Source organism: Saccopteryx bilineata, chromosome 5 (genome assembly GCF_036850765.1).
Source record: "Saccopteryx bilineata isolate mSacBil1 chromosome 5, mSacBil1_pri_phased_curated, whole genome shotgun sequence".
Taxonomy (NCBI): domain Eukaryota; kingdom Metazoa; phylum Chordata; class Mammalia; order Chiroptera; family Emballonuridae; genus Saccopteryx; species Saccopteryx bilineata.
In genome coordinates, this window is record NC_089494.1 from 265,980,352 (window position 1) to 265,999,550 (window position 19,199).

A 19,199-nucleotide genomic window follows, 5' to 3' on the forward strand; every position below is an offset into this window, starting at 1 on the left:
TCCCGCCTGGCCAGGCACCTTGAGTGGAGCCTAGATCTGGGTTCGTGGACCCTCCCTTCACCCCTGATGCTGCAGACTGTGTCCAGGTACCTGTTCCGGGGAGATCTCCGTGTGGGTCACAGGCAGGATCTACCAACAAAGACACAAAAGGAACGGAAGGATGTTTCTTGAGCTGGGCAGTGACTGCCCCTCAGGATGTCATGGTGTTGGGGACTCGGGCCAGTGGTGGGCTGCTCCCCCACCGTCTCCAGCTGCCTGAGGAGTTGGGGGAGCCCAGGATAGAGAGATGGGCCAGAATCCACCAGAAAGCTGCCTGGGAGGGCAAGGCTGGGGTCCCGTGTGAGCCGCTCTGGGTGGGGGGAGGCTCTGGGTGGGGGCAGGCTCTGAGTGGGGCCCCCACACGGACCATGACAGTGGCAATGATGGACAGCAGCGCGTCACTGAAGTTGAGCATGCGATGGGAGTGCTGGGTCCCGTTGGTAGTGTCCTCATCCCTCGTGCCCGTGGGAGAGTCTCTCTGCACACTGAGGGCTGGCTCTGGAGTCTGGGGCCCAGACATGGTGGGGCCTGCAAAGAAGCACAGGTCTGAGCCTGCGGGGTGCTCCTGGGCCTGCTGCTCCGGCTTCTGCTGCGACCACTGCAGCGTGCCTGTCCTTCCAAGGCAGCAGCCCAGCTTCCAGATGCCGTTGCAGGCGTGTGGGAGGAAGGAGCATGCAGTGTCCACCCCCGAGCACAGCTCAGCAGTGAACCTCACAAACCCTCCAACGAATGGAGCAAACAATTTAACCCCAACAGACTGTTATAAAGTGCTATGAACTGACTGATTGAGTTCCTGAATGGTCACGTATAAAAGCCCTGGCCCAATGGGACGGGGTGTGGAGGTGAGTGGGGTCAGATGAGGCCACGAGGTGGGGCCCCAGGATGAGATTCGTGCTCTGCTAAGCACAGGAGACCAGAGCGCCCTGTCTGCTGTGGGGACAGTGACCGGCTGCGGGCCAGGAAGCGGCCCTCCTGGAAACTGAACTGACCACCACCCTGATTGCAAACGTCCAGCCTCCAGAACTGAGAAGTTCCTGTCTATGGTACTTTGCTCTAGTGCCCTGGCTGAGACAGGAAGTGAAAATGGATGAAAACAGAGCCACATGAATAAAACTCAGAAACACAATAAGAGGAGTAAGTCAAGTTACCTGAAGATACACACCATGTTACATCATTGGTGAATGTCCACACTCAAAAAACTGTTTACTTGATCCTAATGCACAGCAAGAACACAGAACATACGCGAGAACAACATTCACCCGCCTCGGGGCTGCTGCAGGGACTAGGCAGGCAGAACTGGGGACGGGACTGTAGCGTTCAGCTGTGTCTCTTAGTTTATTTCTCACCTCATTCACTTTTTACAATTTACAGACAGCAGAGGTCCTCCTTCCGGCTAAGGTTCTAAGAGTTTTTGACAAGTGAATACAAGGTGTAACCACAAGCACACAAGTTTGGCTCCTAAGCAGTTAGCCCCTTTGCGCTCAAGCCTTCCCCCCCCCCAGACCACCAGCGATGCTTTGTTACCATCAGTCTGCCTTTCCCAGATTGTCCCGTAGATGCACTCGTACCCATGGTGTCTTTCGAGTCTGGTGTCTTTCACTTAGCATGATGATTCTGAGATCCACCATGTTTTCTACCAGTGTAGTTAATGCTATGGAGTGGATGGACCTATGTGCTCATCCACTCACCAGCAGTAAAATACAGGTCATTCCCATTTTGGGGCGGTTCTGAATAAAGCCACTATACTAAATTTTTTTTTTAATGTGCCTTGACCGCGGGCCTTCAGCAGACCAAGTAACCCGTTGCTTGAGCCAGTGACATTGGGCTCAAGCTGGTGACCTCGGGGTCTCGAACCTGGGTCTTCCGCATCCCAGTCCGACTCTCTATCCACTGTGCCACCGCCTGGTCAGGCTGAATAAAGCCACTATAGATGTTTGCACATCCACGTTCACAGCAGCATTATTCACAACAGCTGAAGGTGGAAGCAACCCAAACGTCCACTGATGTATAGATGGATGGATAAGCAAACGTGTCCACTCATGAAATGGAATACATTGTACACATTAGTCTGCCTTAAAAAGGGAGACAATACCGACACATGCTACAACATGGACGAACCCCAAGGACACTATGCTGAGTGAAATACGCAATGAAGAAGGCTAAGCACGCCCTGGCCGGTTGGCTCAGCGGTAGAGCGTCGGCCTGGCATGCCGGGGACCCGGGTTCGATTCCCGGCCAGGGCACATAGGAGAAGCGCCCATTTGCTTCTCCCCCCTCCCCCCTCCTTCCTCTCTGTCTCTCTCTTCCCCTCCCGCAGCCAAGGCTCCATTGGAGCAAAGATGGCCCGGGTGCTGGGGATGGCTCCTTGGCCTCTGCCCCAGGCGCTAGAGTGTCTCTGGTCTTGGCAGAGCAACGCCCCGGAGGGGCAGAGCATCGCCCCCTGGTGGGCAGAGCATCCCCCCCTGGTGGGCGTGCTGGGTGGATCCCGGTCGGGCGCATGCGGGAGTCTGTCTGACTGTCTCTCCCCATTTCCAGCTTCAGAAAAATACAAAAAAAAAAAAAAAAAAAAAAAGAAGGCGGCTAAGCACTGTGTGAACCCACTTCCATGATGTCCCCAGAGTGGTCAGGATCACAGAGACAGAAAGCAGATGGTGGGTGCTGGCCATGGGTCAGGTGGGTCAGGAGACAGATACAGAGTTACTGTTTAACAGGGACAGTTTCATTCTTGCAAGATGAAGAATGTACTGTGGCTGGTGATGATGGCCGCACAATGCCAATGTACCTAACCACACTGCACACTTAAAATTGGTTAAAATGGTTATGTTTTGTTATGTGTATTTTAGGACTAAAAAAACGCTGGTACCTGGCACTCAAGTGTTCAAAACACATCAGCTACATGTAGCTTTCATGATACACAAGTTTTTACAAGTCCTGGTGATGAAGAGAGAACACAGGACCAACATGGAGGAGTATACAGTTGAGGATTAGTGTTTTGTTTTTAAGATGGAATTGACAGAAGAATTTTAAATCCTGGTGGAAATAAGGAGAAGCAGCTGCAAATTTGTACAACACAGTAGTAACGGGAGATTTGTGAGCATGTGTGTGTGGGGGCATTATGTGCTGTGCCACGTGCCAGAGGCAGATGGACTCGGACAATGACCTGACAGTGAGCGAGAGACATCAGGGTGCTGTGGGAGCACGTTTCCTGCATAGACTGAGTCTTGGGAAGATCACACACAGAATAGGGATGTCAAAGCTGAGTCCCTAAGAACAGTGAGTAACACTTATCAAGCACCTGCCAAGAACTGTTGCAAGTACTTTATACATAGTATCTTTGTGTGTGTGTGACAGAGACAGAGATAGGGACAGACAGGAAGGGAGAAAGATGAGAAGCATCAGTTCTTTATGCGGTACCTTAGTTGTTCATTGATTGCTTTCTCGTATGTGCCTTGACTGGGGCTACAACAGAGCGAGTGAACCTTTGCTCAGCCAGCGACCTTGGGCTCAAGCCAGTGACCATGGGGTCATGTCTATGATCCCCATGCTCAAGTCAGCCACCCCATGCTCAAGCTGGTGAGCCCGCGCTCAAGCTGGCAACCTCAGGGTTTCGAACCTGAGTCCTCCACGTCCCAGTCTGATGCTCTATCCACTGCGCCACTGCCTAGTCAGGCCAGAGTATCTCTTTTAACCTTTGAGCAGTGCTGTGAGGTGACTGCAGAGCAGGCAGAGCCTGGTGTGGCTGGGGCAAGAGCTCTAACTGGGGCTGACTCACAAAGAGCATACAGTTTATATACATTTACAAGTCCATTATTATATGCGATAAAGCAAAGATTTTCTCCCAGTTTGGGCTCTTTTCATTCTCTCAACAGTACACATATCTTTTAAATTAATAAGACTATTTTTTGAGTCTTACATTTGCAGAAAACTGAGCAGAAAGCAGGATTCCCACATATCCTTGGCCATTCCCCTTCGAGCTTCTCCTCTTAGCGTCCTGCACTAGTGTGGCACAGTGGGCACAACTGGTAACCAACACCAATATATCTTAGCCCAGGCATGGCCAACATCCGGCCCGCATCCAGCCCGCGTAATGAGTTTATGTTGCCTGTGACTAAATTTTTAATATTCTCCGCTACTTTAAAATCTCAGCTACTCAGGCCCTGGCCGGTTGGCTCAGCGGTAGAGCGGTGGCCTGGCGTGCGGGGGACCCGGGTTTGATTCCCAGCCAGGGCACATAGGAGAAGCGCCCATTTGCTTCTCCACCACCCCCCTCCTTCCTCTCTGTCTCTCTCTTCCCCTCCTGCAGCCGAGGCTCCATTGGAGCAAGGATGGCCTGATGGCTCCTTGGCCGCTGCCCCAGGCGCTAGAGTGGCTCTGATCGTGGCAGAGCGAGGCCCCCGAGGGGCAGAGCATCGCCCCCTGGTGGGCAGAGCGTGGCCCCTGGTGAGTGTGCTGGGTGGATCCCGGTTGGGCACATGCGGGAGTCTGTCTCTCCCCGTTTCCAGCTTCGGAAAAATACAAAAAAAAAAAAAAAAAAATCTCAGCTACTCGGAAGCGGAAGCATCTTTGATTATTGGAAATCGAGATATTTAAGAAGATAGTGATACACAGAAAATAATTCTGTGTGTGACTAATCTAGGGTTAACTTCCAATAATTGGTCAAATGGATTCGCGATACTTGTTTTTTTAAAAAATTCCATTATAAAGATTTAGAATTTTTGTACTCATCTGTACTGGATATGAACTGTTTGACATTTAGCAGACAGGTGAAACCCACATTCATTTAGGCGGAGTTTGCCAGAGTGCACCCAAGGTCAAACAATTCGTTATTTTTGTGGTTAGGTGTGCTGAATCAAGTGGCATTCTAGCACATAGACAATAGCTGCAGTTGATAACTGAAAACGTGTCCAGGCTGTTTGTAAAACGAAGTAATGGTTTTATTTGTGATCTAACCCCTTCAAGCTCATTCTATTAATTAAATATTGTTTTGATTATTTGCAATACAGTTTGGATATTTATATGGTATGTAATTATATTTTTATTAAAATATATTTATTAAAATAATGTATATTAAAATTTTTTTCACTCACATTTATTCATAAACAAATAACAATAAAATTTTGTTTACTTAAATGAATCGTGTTTGTATTTAACATATTTTAAATTTAATATTTCCTCCGGCCTGTGAAAAGTTATCTTTCTAATCTGGCCTGGGGGCAAAAACTGTTGGCCACACCTGTCTTAGCCACTCCAGTCCACAGTTTACATGAGGGTTCACTCTTTGTGTGGTCCTTCTATGGGTTTTGACTAATGCATGACCTATAGGCATCATCACAATATCACAAAGAAGTTTCCCAGCCCTAGGAAAGCCCCAGGATCCCTCCCTCACAGACCCTTAGCTCCTCGGAAGTTTTTACTACCTCTACAGTCTTGCCTTTTAGAATCACCCTGTGCAGCCTTTTCAGACTGACTTATTTCACTTAGCAACATGCATTTAAGGTTCGTCCATGTCTTCTAGTGACTTGAGAGCTCATTTCTTTCATCACTGAATAATATTCCACTTAAAAGATGGCCTGACTTGTGGTGGCGCAGTGGATAAAGCATCGACCTGGAAATGCTGAGGTGGCCGGTTTGAAACCCTGGGCTTGCCCAGTCAAGGCACATATGGAAGTTGATGCTTCCTGCTCCTCCCCCTCCTCTCTCTCCCCCCTTCTCTAAAATGATAAATAAAATCTTAAAAAAAAAAAAAAAAAGATGTACCAGTTTATCCATTCACATATCGAAGGACGTCTTCAACGATGTTTCAAAGTTTTTAATTTTGATGATCTAGTTTATTTCTTTTATAGATTGTGTTTTGGTAGTTATTCCAAAAAAAAAAAAAAAATCTGAATTCTGTTCTTGGAGTTCTATGGTTTTAGGTTTCACAGTTAGAAAACCAAGTTAATTTTTGAACACATGTTGATTCTTTTTAAATATATGGATATTCAGTTTTCTCCAGCATCATTTGTTAAAAAGACTATTTTTTTCTCCAATTTTCCTTATCCTTTTGTCAAAAGTAAGTTACCCATATATAAAAATACTCATGGGCCAATTTCTGAACTCTTTATTCTGTTCCATGGATCTACTCATCTGTCTTTATATTAACACCACAGTTTTCATTACTGCGGGTTATCATAAGTCTTGGAGGTAGGTAGTCTAAGCCATACCAATCTGTCCTTGTTCAAGCTACTACAGAGGTACGGGTTTGGGGATGAAGACCACAAATTCAGTTTTAAGCATGTACATATGAGGTGTGATATCTAAGAACAAATGTCTAAAATTCAGGAGAGAAGTGTGTCCTGGAGATACCAATTTAGAGGAGGACTGTTACTATGGCACTAGGGCAGAACCAGTATATAAAGGTGCACCATGAATATTTATGAAATAAAAAGTGATTACACTATTTCAAAGTCTCCACCTGGTTTTAGGTCATGCGAGGATAAATTCATGGCCTCCAAATTCAAATGAGCCCTCTACCGCTGTTGTGCTTTCTAGTTATATTAATCATGAGGTTTTTCCACGGAACAAACTATTTCTGATCTTTTCCACACTGCTTAAATCTGAGCTTTCTCACCTCCTCATTTTTATTTTTATTTATTTATTTTTAGATTTTATTAATTTTAGAGAGAGGAGTCAGAGAGAGAAAGAGAGAGAGAGAGAGAGAAGGGAGGGAGGAGCAGAAAGCATCAACTCCCATATGTGCCTTGACCAGGGAAGCCCGGGGTTTTGAACTGGCAACCTCAGTGTTCCAAGTTGATGCTTTTACCCACTGAGCCACCACAGGTCAGGCACCTCCTCATTTTTAATAGTTTTCTTTTCCTTACTCACAGTGGAAATAGCAGAGAATTCTTTCACTTTCATTCCAGTAAACACGTGAAGTTACCTTCAATTGCAACACATTTTCCTGCCCCCCCCTACAATGAAAAAGGTCTGTCCCACATCCAAAGTGAGAACACCTCCCACCTCTCGCATCAGGCCTCCCCTGTGCTCCCCACACCACTCCCCCCCCTTCTAGACTCCTACTTCATTCTCCCCCCCCCCCCCCCCCCCCCCGCTCCCTTTCGGCAGCTCTAGCTGCTCAGGAGTCCCTGTCACCTCCACCTGGCCCCCACTCTAGCTCCCAGCTCCACCCCCTTATCACCTCCACTTGCATGTAGCCTCCACCTCGCTGCTGCAGACAAACTGTTCTTCATAAGGTCACCAATGGTCTCATTGTGGCTAAAGGCATAGAACAGCTTTTATCCCTTTTCCTATTTGACTGTCAGGTGGCATTTGACACTGTCTTTTTGCCCTGGGAACATCTTCCCCTTGGCTCCACGACACCGTGCTGCTTTGGTTTAACCCCTGCTGCCCTGGCTGACGCAGGTCCACGCTCTGTCTGGAGCCTCTAACCCTTTCCCAACAGGCTGTCTTCAGCTTTTGGAGTCAACTGCCATCTGCATGCTAAGGACATCCTCGTGGCTGTTCGTAATTTTTCCTGAGTCCTCAACCCCTGTGTTCCATTTACCAGACAAATGCACTGGCTGGAAAAGCCAGGTGACTTGTGTTTAACTCTAGATTTATTACTTGTTGACCTTGGCTAAGTAATGACATTGTGGAGAATGTTTTCTCACCACCCCCCCACACGTGGGGATTAACCAGACTATTTCTCCCAGGTGCTCTAGGATGGTTAAAATGAACCGCTGCATAGAAGGACGTGCGCGCGGCAAAGCGCTGGGTGAACTTGGCTACTGTTACTATCAAGATGGTAACAAACTAGCTCGTTGAGGAAGAGACTTTTAACAGCTTGGCATTCTGAAAGGATTAAGATGCTGATTGGGGCTTTTTGTCCACTTTTCGGTTTGAGACCGAGCACTCTCTAGGGCAGGCGTTGCAGCCTCAGACGCCTGCATGAACCCGCCGGGAAAACAAAATGGCAACAAGTGGGTCAGGTGAATGACCGTCTGCCCCGAGGGAGCAGTTCTAAGTGACTGGTGACACACGGGGGTCTGGTTTTTCTACAGAAGCTGGGAAGCTGGGTTTTTTAAGTTTTCCAGTCTCCAGTCACAACCAATCCTTAAAACACAAACCTACTCAGGTGGCCCCCGCCACACCCCACAAGCCAGGGCCGTCCGCGGGGCTCCCCGTCTTACTAAGTGTCGCTGCGGGCCAAGCGGACCCGTGCCGAGGCGTCCCCCGCCCTCCTCGCCGGCAGGGCCGCGCGCACAGGCCGGTTCGCCCGAGCCCCGGCGGCGCTCCTGACCGCCGGCCTCTGCACACACCACCGCCGGGGGGCGGGGCCGGGCCGGAGCCGGAGCCCGACTACCTAGGCGGGCGTCTCCGCGGCCACCTCTCCGCGTGTCGCTGCCGGGACCCAACGGCCGCCAGTACCCGCGCCCTGGGAGGCGCCGCGCACGAGCAGGCGCGTCCCGGCTCTGCGCAGGTGCGGCCCCGCGGGCGGAAGTGGGCGGTGTCCTTCCGGGCTGCGTCACGGCGTCGGGGCGGAAGCGGAGCGGCTCCGCCGGCGGTTGCTGAGCGGCCCGGACGCCCCTGCTCCCGATCCCCTCGCGCCGCCGCCGCCGCCGCCGCCGCCGCCGCGGCGGGTCGCCGCCATGTCGCTGCTGCAGTCCGCGCTCGACTTCCTGGCGGGCCCGGGCTCCCTAGGCGGCGCCGCCGGCCGCGATCAGACCGACTTCGTGGGGCAGACGGTGGAGCTGGGCGAGCTGCGGCTGCGGGTGCGGCGGGTCCTGGCTGAGGGTGAGGCGCGCGCCGTACGCGGGGTCCGCGCGGGCCGGGTCACGGCCCGGGCGCGGGGAGGCGCCGAGCACCGGGCACTTCCTGGTGGGGCGTGGGGTGGACGGGGCGCGCCCCGCAGCCGGTGCGGCTGACCTGTCCGGGGGCAGGCGGCCGTCGCGGGGCGCGGGCCGGGCGGGCCGCGGGGGAGGCAGTGGTCAGAGGGGCGCTGCGCGGCGGGGGGCGGGAGGTCCGTCCCGCCCCTTCCCTTCCCGGCGGCCCCGGGGCGGGGGCTGCGCGGCGCTCCTCCGCTGGCGGTGGCGGGGCGGACGGCTGCGGTACTGACCTCCCCGGGTGTGGGCATTCCGAGGGGTCAGTCCTCGTGGGCTCTGTCCTGCGTGCTGGTCCTAGCGCCCGAGTGTCCTCTCCCTTGCCCACGCGGAAGTCCGCACCGTGCAGCCCCTGCCCCGCCCCGGGTTCAACTTGCACTCTGCTCCCGGCGGCTCTGGGGCTGGCGGCGCGACGACAGCTGTGTTTATTCCCGCACGCGGACTCGCGGGAAAGACCGAACCTGTCTGCGTGGCTTACCGACCTGTCCGACGTCTTGGCTCCTAAAGGCCAGAAGGATGTTCTGGCCGCAGCCTCATCACACACTTTTTCTCTACTGTGGTCAGAAACAGTCAGATTTGGGTGTGATTTATCGAGAAAACAACAGGCTCTTCTCCTTTCGGGGTTGGGGGAGCAGTACCTGCAGACCGCTCTGATACGTGGCGGTCTCTCACCTCTGGCCGCAAGGAGAGTTTCTCCAGGCTACTTCCCCTATCCTGAAATACCCCGCAGTTATCTTGGTCTCTAAGAAACTCATGGTGAACAGTAGGTGGCTTCTGTCTTAAAATAAGACATGTGGTTTGATGATGGAAGGACAGCGCAGTGCAGGGGGATGGGTCCTCAGGTGGGACAGACAGTGGGGAAGGCTCCCTAGGGCCCCCTGAGGTGAGAGGGGCAAGAGTGTGCCTCTGCCAGGGACACGAGCAGGTCCCCGGCCTGGGACGGGTAATCGCAGGTGGGAGGTGGGTCAGGAAAGAAGGAAGCCCATGCTATCCACTCAGCGTCCAGGAAGAAGGGGGAGGAAATGTGACCAGCCCCTTCCCTGTGCTGTTTAGACAAGTCAGGAGGTAAAAATAACCAGTGCGGTTAGGAGCCATTGATTTCCTGTTTCTGAACTTAGTAGGCAGCTTGCAGCCTCTAAAGCTTGTAAGCTTGTGAAGCCTCTTTCTGAACTAGACTGGTTGAAGTCAGTATGAAGTCTTTTCCATAAAACAGCCACCTCGGAGATGAGGCTGTAGAACTCAGACTGTTTTCTAATAATATGAGGATGGTCCCAAGGCTTAAGTCCTTGGGTCCCAATGTTGTGCATTTCAAAACTGGTCAGGTTTTAGGAAGATAATATGTATCTTGTGTATGCTAGGATATTTCCACAGAGGTAGGAAAGTATTCTGTAATCAAATATATTAATGGTAATTAAGTATCTTCACTATGGGGTAAGGTTTTAAATGATCTCACATCATTTCATGTCAGGTGTTGCTCCAGTAAATTTATGGTAGATCAGGTTTTGCTGTCAAATGCTTGAGGAAGAAAATAGGAGTTTTCATAAATTTTTGGAATTGACAACCATAGCATGAAATGAGTTGTGGGTGGAGCTGTGGAACCAGATAGCTTCCTAGTCTATTAAAATTTTGATAAAGGTTTTCATTTAAATTTTTTAAAAATGGGGAAACTACTGGGTGGACCACAGCATGGGAGATGCCAGCCCAGTGGGTCCTGGGAGACGTTCCTGTGTCTTCTTGCTATGGCTCCACATGCTCTCGCTTCCCCCTGCCGCATGGATGCCAAGGTGAGTCACTGCCTCCGAGATGAGGCCCCTCTCTGTGGCTGCCTCTCTGGACTCACTGCTAGCTAGGTGGACGAGGTAGTATGTGGGAAGTTCTTGAGACAAGGAAGACAAGGTCACACATAGCTGTCACATGATCTAAGTGTTAAGTAGTCCTGTGCATTTGGGTAGATGTTATGTGTCATTTCAGTCAGTCAGCACCTATTTGCTAGGATGCTCTGTGCCATGCATGCTATCAGTGGCTGTAATGAACTCAGTGTGGTTCCTGCTCAAGGATTTGTGTTCTCTCTCAGGTTGGGCTGGCCTCAGAAGACATGAAGGTACATCCAGGCCACCTGTTAGCAGCCCTAGCCCCCCCCCCCCTGTCTCCTGGCAACTGCTTTTGGAGGGCCTTGCCCTTTGTGGTGCAGGGTGTTGTGAAGGGTGAGGGTGCTAGAGGTCTGGTATGCACAGGCAGTCGCAGGAGTATATGATAGTTAGTATTTTTGGCTGCAAGTTTCAGAAAAGATGGGTTGGCCTGACGGGCAGAGAGGGTCTGTCTGGGGCCAGGATGTCCTCTACAGGTGTCCATAGTGCAGGGCATTTTAAAAGGTGACTAGGTGGTCATAGCACACTGACATCCTTTTCACACAGGAAACAATCTTGTCCTGAGTGTTGTCTCCTCAGCCGTCCTGGTTTTATGGTCCTTGTTTCTTTGTACCTGCCCTGGGCCAGAGGCCTGAGTGCAGGAGCTCTTCACACTGTCTGTCCCACCCCGAGGGCCCCCTTGCACTGAACTATCTTTCCATTATTGGAATGTGTGTCTTCTTTGAAGTACTACAGGAGAGAAGCCACCCACCCAGGGGTGCTGAGAGGATGTTTTGTCTTCTCCAGATACATTGGAGCACAAAGAACCAGGATCTTTGCAGCAGGGCCTTGGGGCTTGCAGTGTGTCCCACCTCTTGTCCCTAATGAATTGCCCACTCTTAGGTCTCCTCACTTGTGTGTGTGAGAGAGACAGAGAGAGACAGAGAGGGACAGACAAACAGGAAGGGAGAGAGATGAGAAGCATCAATCATCAGTTTTTCGTTGCAACATCTTAGTTATTCATTGATTGCTTTCTCATATGTGCCTTGACTGGGGGGCTACAGCAGAGCAAATGACCCCTTGCTCAAGCCAGCGACCTTAAGCTCAAGCTGGTGAGCCTTGCTCAAACCAAATGAGCCCGTGTTCAAGCTGGTGACCTCGTGGTTTCGAACCTGGGTCCTCTGCCTCCCAGTCCAGTGCCCTATCCACTGCGCCACCGCCACCGCCCGGTCACGCAGGTCTCCTCACTTTTAAGTTGGCGGCTTTTTCATCAGCTCTTTATGTGCTGTGACTGACAGCCATGTGAAGTAGTAATAGCAGTCACCACCAGAGCACTTACAGGCTGTGACTGTTTGGCAAGCAGAGTCCCCGATGTTTCATGTGATCTGTGATTCTGATGGTGGCTGAGGTCTGGGCTTGCCAGGGCCACCAGCCAATGAGTGATGGAATTGAGGCTGGAAGCCCACAGAAGGCCGCCTCATCTGGGCTTCTTGGCATCTGGCAGAGCGCTGTGTTCTGGGGGTTTTTGCCCAAGGATGCCCAGGTGCTCCAGTACCGTTGATTGGTTCTGCACCTGTCAGAAATCATGTGGGTGTGTTGTGTGGCTCTGTTTCTAGAATTTTTCTGTCTTGTTCCGCCAGTACTGCAGCTGTGTAACAAGTCTTGAAGTTGAGTATCCTTTTTCTCAGGGAAAGTTTCAACAGTGTGGACAAGCAGATTGAGTAACAGAGCAAACATCTATGTCCCTACTAACTAGAGTTAGTAAATGTTAGCTTTAAAAATTACATTTGGCCTGACCAGTGGTGGAACAGTGGATAGAGCATTGACTTGGAATGTTGAGGTCTCAGGTTCGAAACCCTTACTTAGGTCGCTGGCTTGAGTGTAGGCTGTTCTGGAGCCAGGATCATCAACATGACCCATGGTCGCTGGCTTGAGCCCAAGGTTGATGGCTTGAGCAATGGCTCACTGGCTCAGCTGGAGCCCCCCAGTTCAAGGCACATATGAGGCAATCAATGAACAACTCAAGTGCTGCAACTACGAGTTGATTCTTCTCATCTCTTTCCCTTCCTGTCTCTTGCTTAAAAAAAAAAAATGCATTAAGATCCAGACATCTTTTTCCTGGAAACTTCCTCAGCATGATTGTGGAGTCACCCACGTTACTGCCTGTCAGCAGTCAATCCCCCTTATTTATTGTGGAGTCATGCTCCCTTTGGGGCAGTTGGTTTGTCTATTCACTGTCAGTGGACATGAGGTTTGTTCCCCATTTGGGCAATTACAGTGAAACTGTATGAACATTTGTGTGCACGTCTTTGTACAGAGGTGGGTGTATCCGTTAGTGTGGCCACAGGCTGTGGAGTCAGCGTCTGTTTAACTTCTAAAGAAATTACCAAACTGTTCTCCAAAGTGGTTACAGCATTTTATGTTCCCACCACAGTGTCCGCATCCCACTGCCCGCACTTGCTGTGGTCAGTTTGTGAACACGCAGACGCTCTGACTAGATGTGCAGGAGCACCCATGGTCTGCGTTTGCATTTTCCTCGTGGGTAATGAGTGATGTTAAACGTGTTTTCATGAGCTTACCTCTTGTATATATCTGGTGAGGTGTCTTTTCATATATTTTGCCTGTTAAATTTTTTGTTGTTATTGAATTTTGGATTTTCTTCATATTTTCTGGCTAGAAGTCCATAAGGAATGTGATTTGCAAAGTCCAGTTAGTGGCTTGTCTTTCCTCCTATCAACAGTGTTTCAGAAACCAGAAGTCTTTACTTTGATGAGCCCATTTCTCATTTTTTTTCATTTGTGGGTCATGTTTCTGTTCTTATATCTAAAAACTCTGCTTAACTCAGGACATTAGAAAGACAGTTGATTTTCATATGGTCTGATAGCCCGTAACCTCCCAAACTGATTTATTATTTTCAATTTTTTTTTTCTTATAAGTTTTAAGAGAGAGGAAGGGAGAGAGAGACAGAGACAGACAGACCAGGGATCGAACCAACCAACCAAGCTATCCAGCCAGGGCCCAAACTCATTTATTAATTATAGTGGCTTTGAGGGGAAGGTTTTACATGATTGTCTATAATAGATGATCACGTGTCTGCAAGGAAAGACATTTTTATTTTTTCCTTTCCAATCTGGTTGCTTTTTCTTTTACCTGGATGCCCAGGTTGGGCCTTCCCTACGACACTGAGTTGCAGTAGTGAGAACACACATCCTTCTTGTTCTGGTCTCAGGGCAAATGTGTGGCCTCCTGCTGCTAGGCGTGGTGTTGCTGGCGTCTCTCATGGCTGTCCTTGATCAGGTAGAGCAGTTTGCTGGGAGTTTTTAATTTCATGGTGTAATTTCCCACTATATAAGCAGATAGAAAAAGCCATGCAATTAAACTTAAAAACAATAGAATTACATTGATTTTCAAGTGTTAAACCTACTCTACTTAGTCATGATGTATCGTCATTTTTTATCTATTGATGGGTTTGATGTGCTAACATGTTAATTTTTTTAGAACTAAGGATCTAAGAAATCTTTGGTCTGTGTTCATGTGAAATCTTTTAGCATCTTTTTCTCTTTTGCGCATTTGGACAGTGCAGCTGGATGTCGGTCATTTGTATCCTCTCTCTCTCTCTCTCTCTCATATCAATCTGTCTAGAATTAATTGAGTTCATTTGTTTTCAGAGAACTGCCTCTGGCTTTGTTGGTTTTCTTCATTTTTCCTTCATTGATCTTTGTTCCTATGTTTGTTTATTTCCTTCCTGCCTCTGAAGCAGGATAATTAAAAACTAGTATTATGTAAATTGAAGCCATTGCAGAAAACAAATGCTATTCACAAGTCTAGTTTGTATTTTTCTTAGTACATGTTGACTGAAATCACAGCACTGAACATGTTTGTTTCTCTAACTTTCAGGAGGGTTTGCATTTGTGTATGAAGCTCAAGATCTGGGAAGTGGCAGAGAGTATGCATTAAAGGTGAGAAAGGACGGCACGTGTTGTGTGGGTTTTGGTTATTTTAAAGGAAATCTCAAAGTGACAGTGTTTTGAGGGAGTATTTCCTGTTATCTAGTTTCTTTTTTGCAGTCTGTTTATCCTGTTTGTTTCTTCTGGTGGTAAAGAGCCATCAGCAGTTTTAGTGGACTTCACAAATGCAGCTTCCAGCTTTGAGGCTTGGGGGCAAGAGTGACCACAAGTGCTGAGAGTGCACAGTGAGGTTTCACAAAGAGCAGGGGGTTCACTGCCACTCGAGTGGACTGTGTGTACACAGTGTTCTAGAGTAGGGTCACCGTGGGAAGTGGGAGGGCAGGGCCGTCTGGTTCTGTTGGGGGACAGCAGGTGCCCTCCCTGGGCCGCCAAGTGGAGTGGCCATTCTGGGTGTGTTGCCAAGCTGTAGGGGGCCTGCATTGCCTTGGGGACCAGGATGAGGACCCTCATTTCAGCAACGGCTTCTTTTCTTTCAGTGTCTTATTTTACTCCAGCCTGTTTGCAGAAAAGGCTCCTATTTGTAGTTGTTACTGTGTCCTTGGACTCTAGAGGACCGTTTTCAGGGGTCTTGAACCTTCCGTCAGTTTCTGTGTAGGTCAGGGGTTAAGTGTGCTTGAGCTACTCTGCTGGACGTGGACTGGGGAGACCCACAGTTGCTAATTTTGTCTGCGCTCTTCCCCGATGCAGAGACTGTTGTCCAACGAGGAGGAGAAGAACAGAGCCATCATCCAGGAAGTGTGCTTCATGGTATCCTTTTCCCAGGAGTCGGCCACTGGGGCCCACGGGGCAGGCTGCCATTGCCCTGCACTGCTCTTTTTTTCTTTTTTTTAAAATTTTACTTATTTATTTATTTATTACAGAAACAGAGAGTGAGTCAGAGAGAGGGATAGACAGAGACAGACAGACAGGAACGGAGAGAGATGAGAAGCATCAATCATCAGTTTTTCATTGCGCGTTGCAACACCTTAGTTGTTCACTGATTGCTTTCTCACATGTGCCTTGACCGCGGGCCTTCAGCAGACTGAGTAACCCCTTGCTGGAGCCAGCGACCTTGGGTCCAAGCTAGTGAGCCTTGCTCAAACCAGATGAGCCTGCACTCAAGCTGGCGACCTCGGGGTCTTGAACCTGGGTCCTTCCGCATCCCAGTCCGATGCTCTATCCACTGCGCCACCGCCTGGTCAGGCTGCACTGTTCTTTTTGAAGAGCCAAAGTTGGCCTTTTCTTGGACTTATCTGTAGACTGTTTCTCGTGAGAAGTGGTGTTTCCCTTGTTTTTCACTCTCAGGGTAGTGGTCAGAGATTCTGTGGTTCTGGGAGTGGAGGTGTGGGTCTTGCCCCAGAAGCCTCTGTGCCGTGGGCTGAGCCGTGGATGGAGGCCCGTGCACAGTGATGGACAGTGGGCATTCTTGCTCGCGTTCACCCGGTTGGAGCGACTGCTGCGCTGGGTGGGGTCTTGCCCTTTGCTGCCAGACTGCTCTCTGTTCTTTTCTCAAGCTCTGTCCACAGTGAGCCTGAGGTGCTCACCTTGCTGAGGTCCAGGTGGACACCTTCCCCACCCACAGCCTCTCGCACCACGCCCTCTGATGCTGTCCTGCCTGGCCTGTGGTCAGGTGTGTATGGCCAACATGGTGGTGGTTCCATCCACACTTCACTCTCCCTCCTCCACATCCTGCTGCTCTGCTTGGTTGACCTTATCTTGCTGCTCTGACGCGCTGAGACATAAGATCGTTCCGCTCACTGTTATGACTGTAGTGTCTAAATGTCACATTTTTACGATGGGCAGAGGTAGGTATACAGTTGTTTGTATGGAAAAATAATGCAAGGATGGACCCTGGCCAGTTGGCTCAGCGGTAAAGCGTTGGCCCAGGTTTGATTCCTGGCCAGGGCAGACAGAATAAGCGACCATCTGCTTCTCTACCCTTCCCCTTCTCCTTTCTCTCTATGTCTGTCTCTCTCTTCCCCTCCTGCAGCCAAGGCTCCACTGGAGCAAAGTTGGCCCGGGCACTGAGGATGGCTCCATGGCCTCTGCCTCAGGCGCTAGAATGGCTCTGATTGCGGCAGAGCGATGGCCCAGATGGGCAGAGCGTCGCCCCCTGGTGGGCGTGCCGGGTGGATCCCAGTCTGCCTCCCCACTTCTCACTTCAGAAAAATACAAAAAGAAAAAAGAAAAATAATACAGGGTGAACTGTTCCAGGTAGTCCCAGTTATAAACCTACTTTTGCCTACTGTGTGTACTTGTTTTTAAATGTGCAGATGTACGTGTTCTCCTTTAACAAGACACCTGCAGAAAAAGCTTTCTGGCCACCCCAATATTGTTCAGTTTTGCTCTGCAGCGTCAATAGGAAAGGAGGAGTCAGACACGGGGCAGGCCGAGTTCCTGCTGCTCACGGAGCTCTGCAAAGGTAACGGTCCACGGGGACAGTCCCGTGACACGCACAGCGCCTCTCTCTGGGAGATGTGTTGGTTGTGATGGAAAGAGCGGGACATGTGACCTAATCGGCATGAGGCTGTGTTCTTAGGAGGAAAGGCTCTTTAATCATTAACAGGAGTGGGGGGGGGGGGACCTGGTACCTTCTGCAGAGTCAAGGGGTTGAGAGGGCCACGTGGGTACCTGTGTACACCCCATGGAGAGCCGGGGTGGGTTTTGCGCCGGGTGAACTGCAGTGGCCAAGGTGGAGCATGCCCACCCTTCCAGAGCCCATCGGCTTAGTGGGGAACTGATGATGGTATCACAGAGAAGAGGAGTGAGTGGAGGACATGTAAGGGTCAGTGGGAGGCCTGCGGCCTGGAGGGACCACCTGTACTGAGACACAGTGCTTCTTTGTTAGTGGCATGCGTGTGGGACGGGAGGCAGGGACGGCTGCCAAGGCTGGGGCAGCCACAGAGGGCACCGAGGCAGGCATCTCCCTGGGAGGGGCAAGTGCTGGGCCCGCAGACACACTCCTCCCTGGCATCCCCCCCCACAAGAAGGGCTGTCTGTCACAGAGGAGAGGTTGGAGCAGTACAGGCAGGCACCTCTGCAGAGAGGAGCAGAACACCCGTCGGTGCTGAGCGTGGAGGAGGAGGGAACGAGCTGGGAGGAGGGTCTTCACCTCGGGAAAGGCAAAGGCAGCAGGTCGAAACGGGCAGCATGGAGTCTGGAGCCCAGGTGGGGCCTGTTGTACGCTCCACGTCCGGATCTCTGCCCCCATTCTCACAGAGCTGGCTGGCAGGTGCCTGTCCTTAGGCTCAGGCCGGGCACGTGGTTCTTCCAATTAATGAGTGTTCAATGTTACTGCTGTTTGTGACGACACAGAGTATGTGCTCATTGGGAAGTCATTGTGCAGGTGTTTGCAGAACTGGGGGTTCTGCAGACACACTCTCACTTTCTGAAATGTGCTGTCGTCTCACGTCCACACACTCACCTGCTCTCTAAGGCTCGGGGCACCTGAACCTCCAGGTCCTTGACCAGCACCCACGGAATGGGCATCTCGTCTGGGGCACGAGTGTTAGTGCACAGAAGTGCCGTGCATCCCTGCGTGACTTGGTAACCCTGCGCCTGGTATTAGCAAGGGGCTTGTTAGGTTGGGGGCAGGGGTGTGCCATTCAGACAGCGTGCTCTGCACACCTCAGGTGTCACAGATGAGGTCACACATGCTTCCATGCACGCAGTGTGTTCTGATGGCATGCCTTTTTTTTCAGCCATGGCTATTTTGGTGGTCTGTTGTGTCCTCTGCCCATCAGGCAGGAGGCTTAGAAGAGTTCTGCATCACTCTAGTGTTGGGCTTTGGAAGGCTATGGGTTTTAAGCAGTACTTGTGTGAACCATTTCACAAGTGAGGTGTGTGCTGCAGCTCACAGCACGTGCCCACATAAGGTAGAATGGCTCCCTGTGATGGGGCAGCCTCACAGGTCACACCATGCAGCGTCTCGCTGCCCGGGACTGCTGTCTGGGAGCTGCATGCAAGGCTGGGGCTGAGTGCATCGTGTGCTTCCAGGGTGGGTGCAGGGGATCACTTGACACAGGCCAGGGCCGGACGTGGGTTCCCGCTCCACTGAAGGGGAGCCTTGTGGTGGCTCCTGGTGCCCACCCATGGGCTCTTCCTAGCCCTTCTTGCCAGCCCCACAGGCCACCCTCCATCTCGCTCTCCACTGTGCCCTCTCCAGCCCCTCTGCCACCTGCAGAATTGCTAGTTCTAAAACGATGCCCTTTCTCACTGAGCAGCAGAGGCCGGTAAGCACTGACATTGTGATGCCCCCTTTAGGTGCTGCTCCTTCGCCCTCTTCCAGCCGGGTGTTCCCTTTGTCACCACATGCCCTCGGGCTGGTGCAGAGCCTGGGAGGCAGGTGTGGCTAGGAGAGAGCCCAGTGGCCTGGAGGGAGGCTAGGGCTGGGCCTGGTATGCAGGACCACAGCGGCACCGCCAGGGTGGACACTGCACACGGGTTGGGTGGTGGCAGGAGTGCACAGGTTCTGGGACGTGAAGGGGATGCAGTTAAATAAAAACCCA

The 19,199-nt window shown here is 51.0% G+C and overlaps 2 protein-coding genes across 7 annotated transcripts in view; one reads left to right on the forward strand and one right to left on the reverse strand.

Moving 5' to 3' along the window:
* Positions 1–8,468, reverse strand: part of TMEM175 (transmembrane protein 175) — a 20,257-nt gene extending 11,789 nt beyond the window's left edge. The window contains exons 1-3 of one of the 3 annotated variants that reach the window (XM_066280089.1): positions 8,208–8,468; positions 407–567; positions 91–129 (exon numbers count right to left, since the gene is read on the reverse strand). In XM_066280089.1, the coding sequence (XP_066136186.1) occupies positions 91–129; positions 407–559 (192 nt within the window). In that variant the 5' untranslated portion in view covers positions 560–567; positions 8,208–8,468. The remainder of the gene's footprint in view (positions 1–90; positions 130–406; positions 568–8,207) is intronic. The other 2 variants (XM_066280088.1, XM_066280087.1) reach the window with 2 other exon arrangements.
* Positions 8,469–8,547: 79 nt separating this feature from the next.
* GAK (cyclin G associated kinase) overlaps positions 8,548–19,199 on the forward strand; it is a 69,324-nt gene continuing 58,672 nt past the window's right edge. Inside the window, exons 1-4 of one of the 4 annotated variants that reach the window (XM_066280081.1) lie at positions 8,548–8,811; positions 14,642–14,703; positions 15,400–15,459; positions 16,999–17,113. In XM_066280081.1, coding sequence (XP_066136178.1) covers positions 8,667–8,811; positions 14,642–14,703; positions 15,400–15,459; positions 16,999–17,113 — 382 coding nt within the window. In that variant the 5' untranslated portion in view covers positions 8,548–8,666. The remainder of the gene's footprint in view (positions 8,812–14,641; positions 14,704–15,399; positions 15,460–16,998; positions 17,114–19,199) is intronic. The other 3 variants (XM_066280083.1, XM_066280082.1, XM_066280084.1) reach the window with 3 other exon arrangements.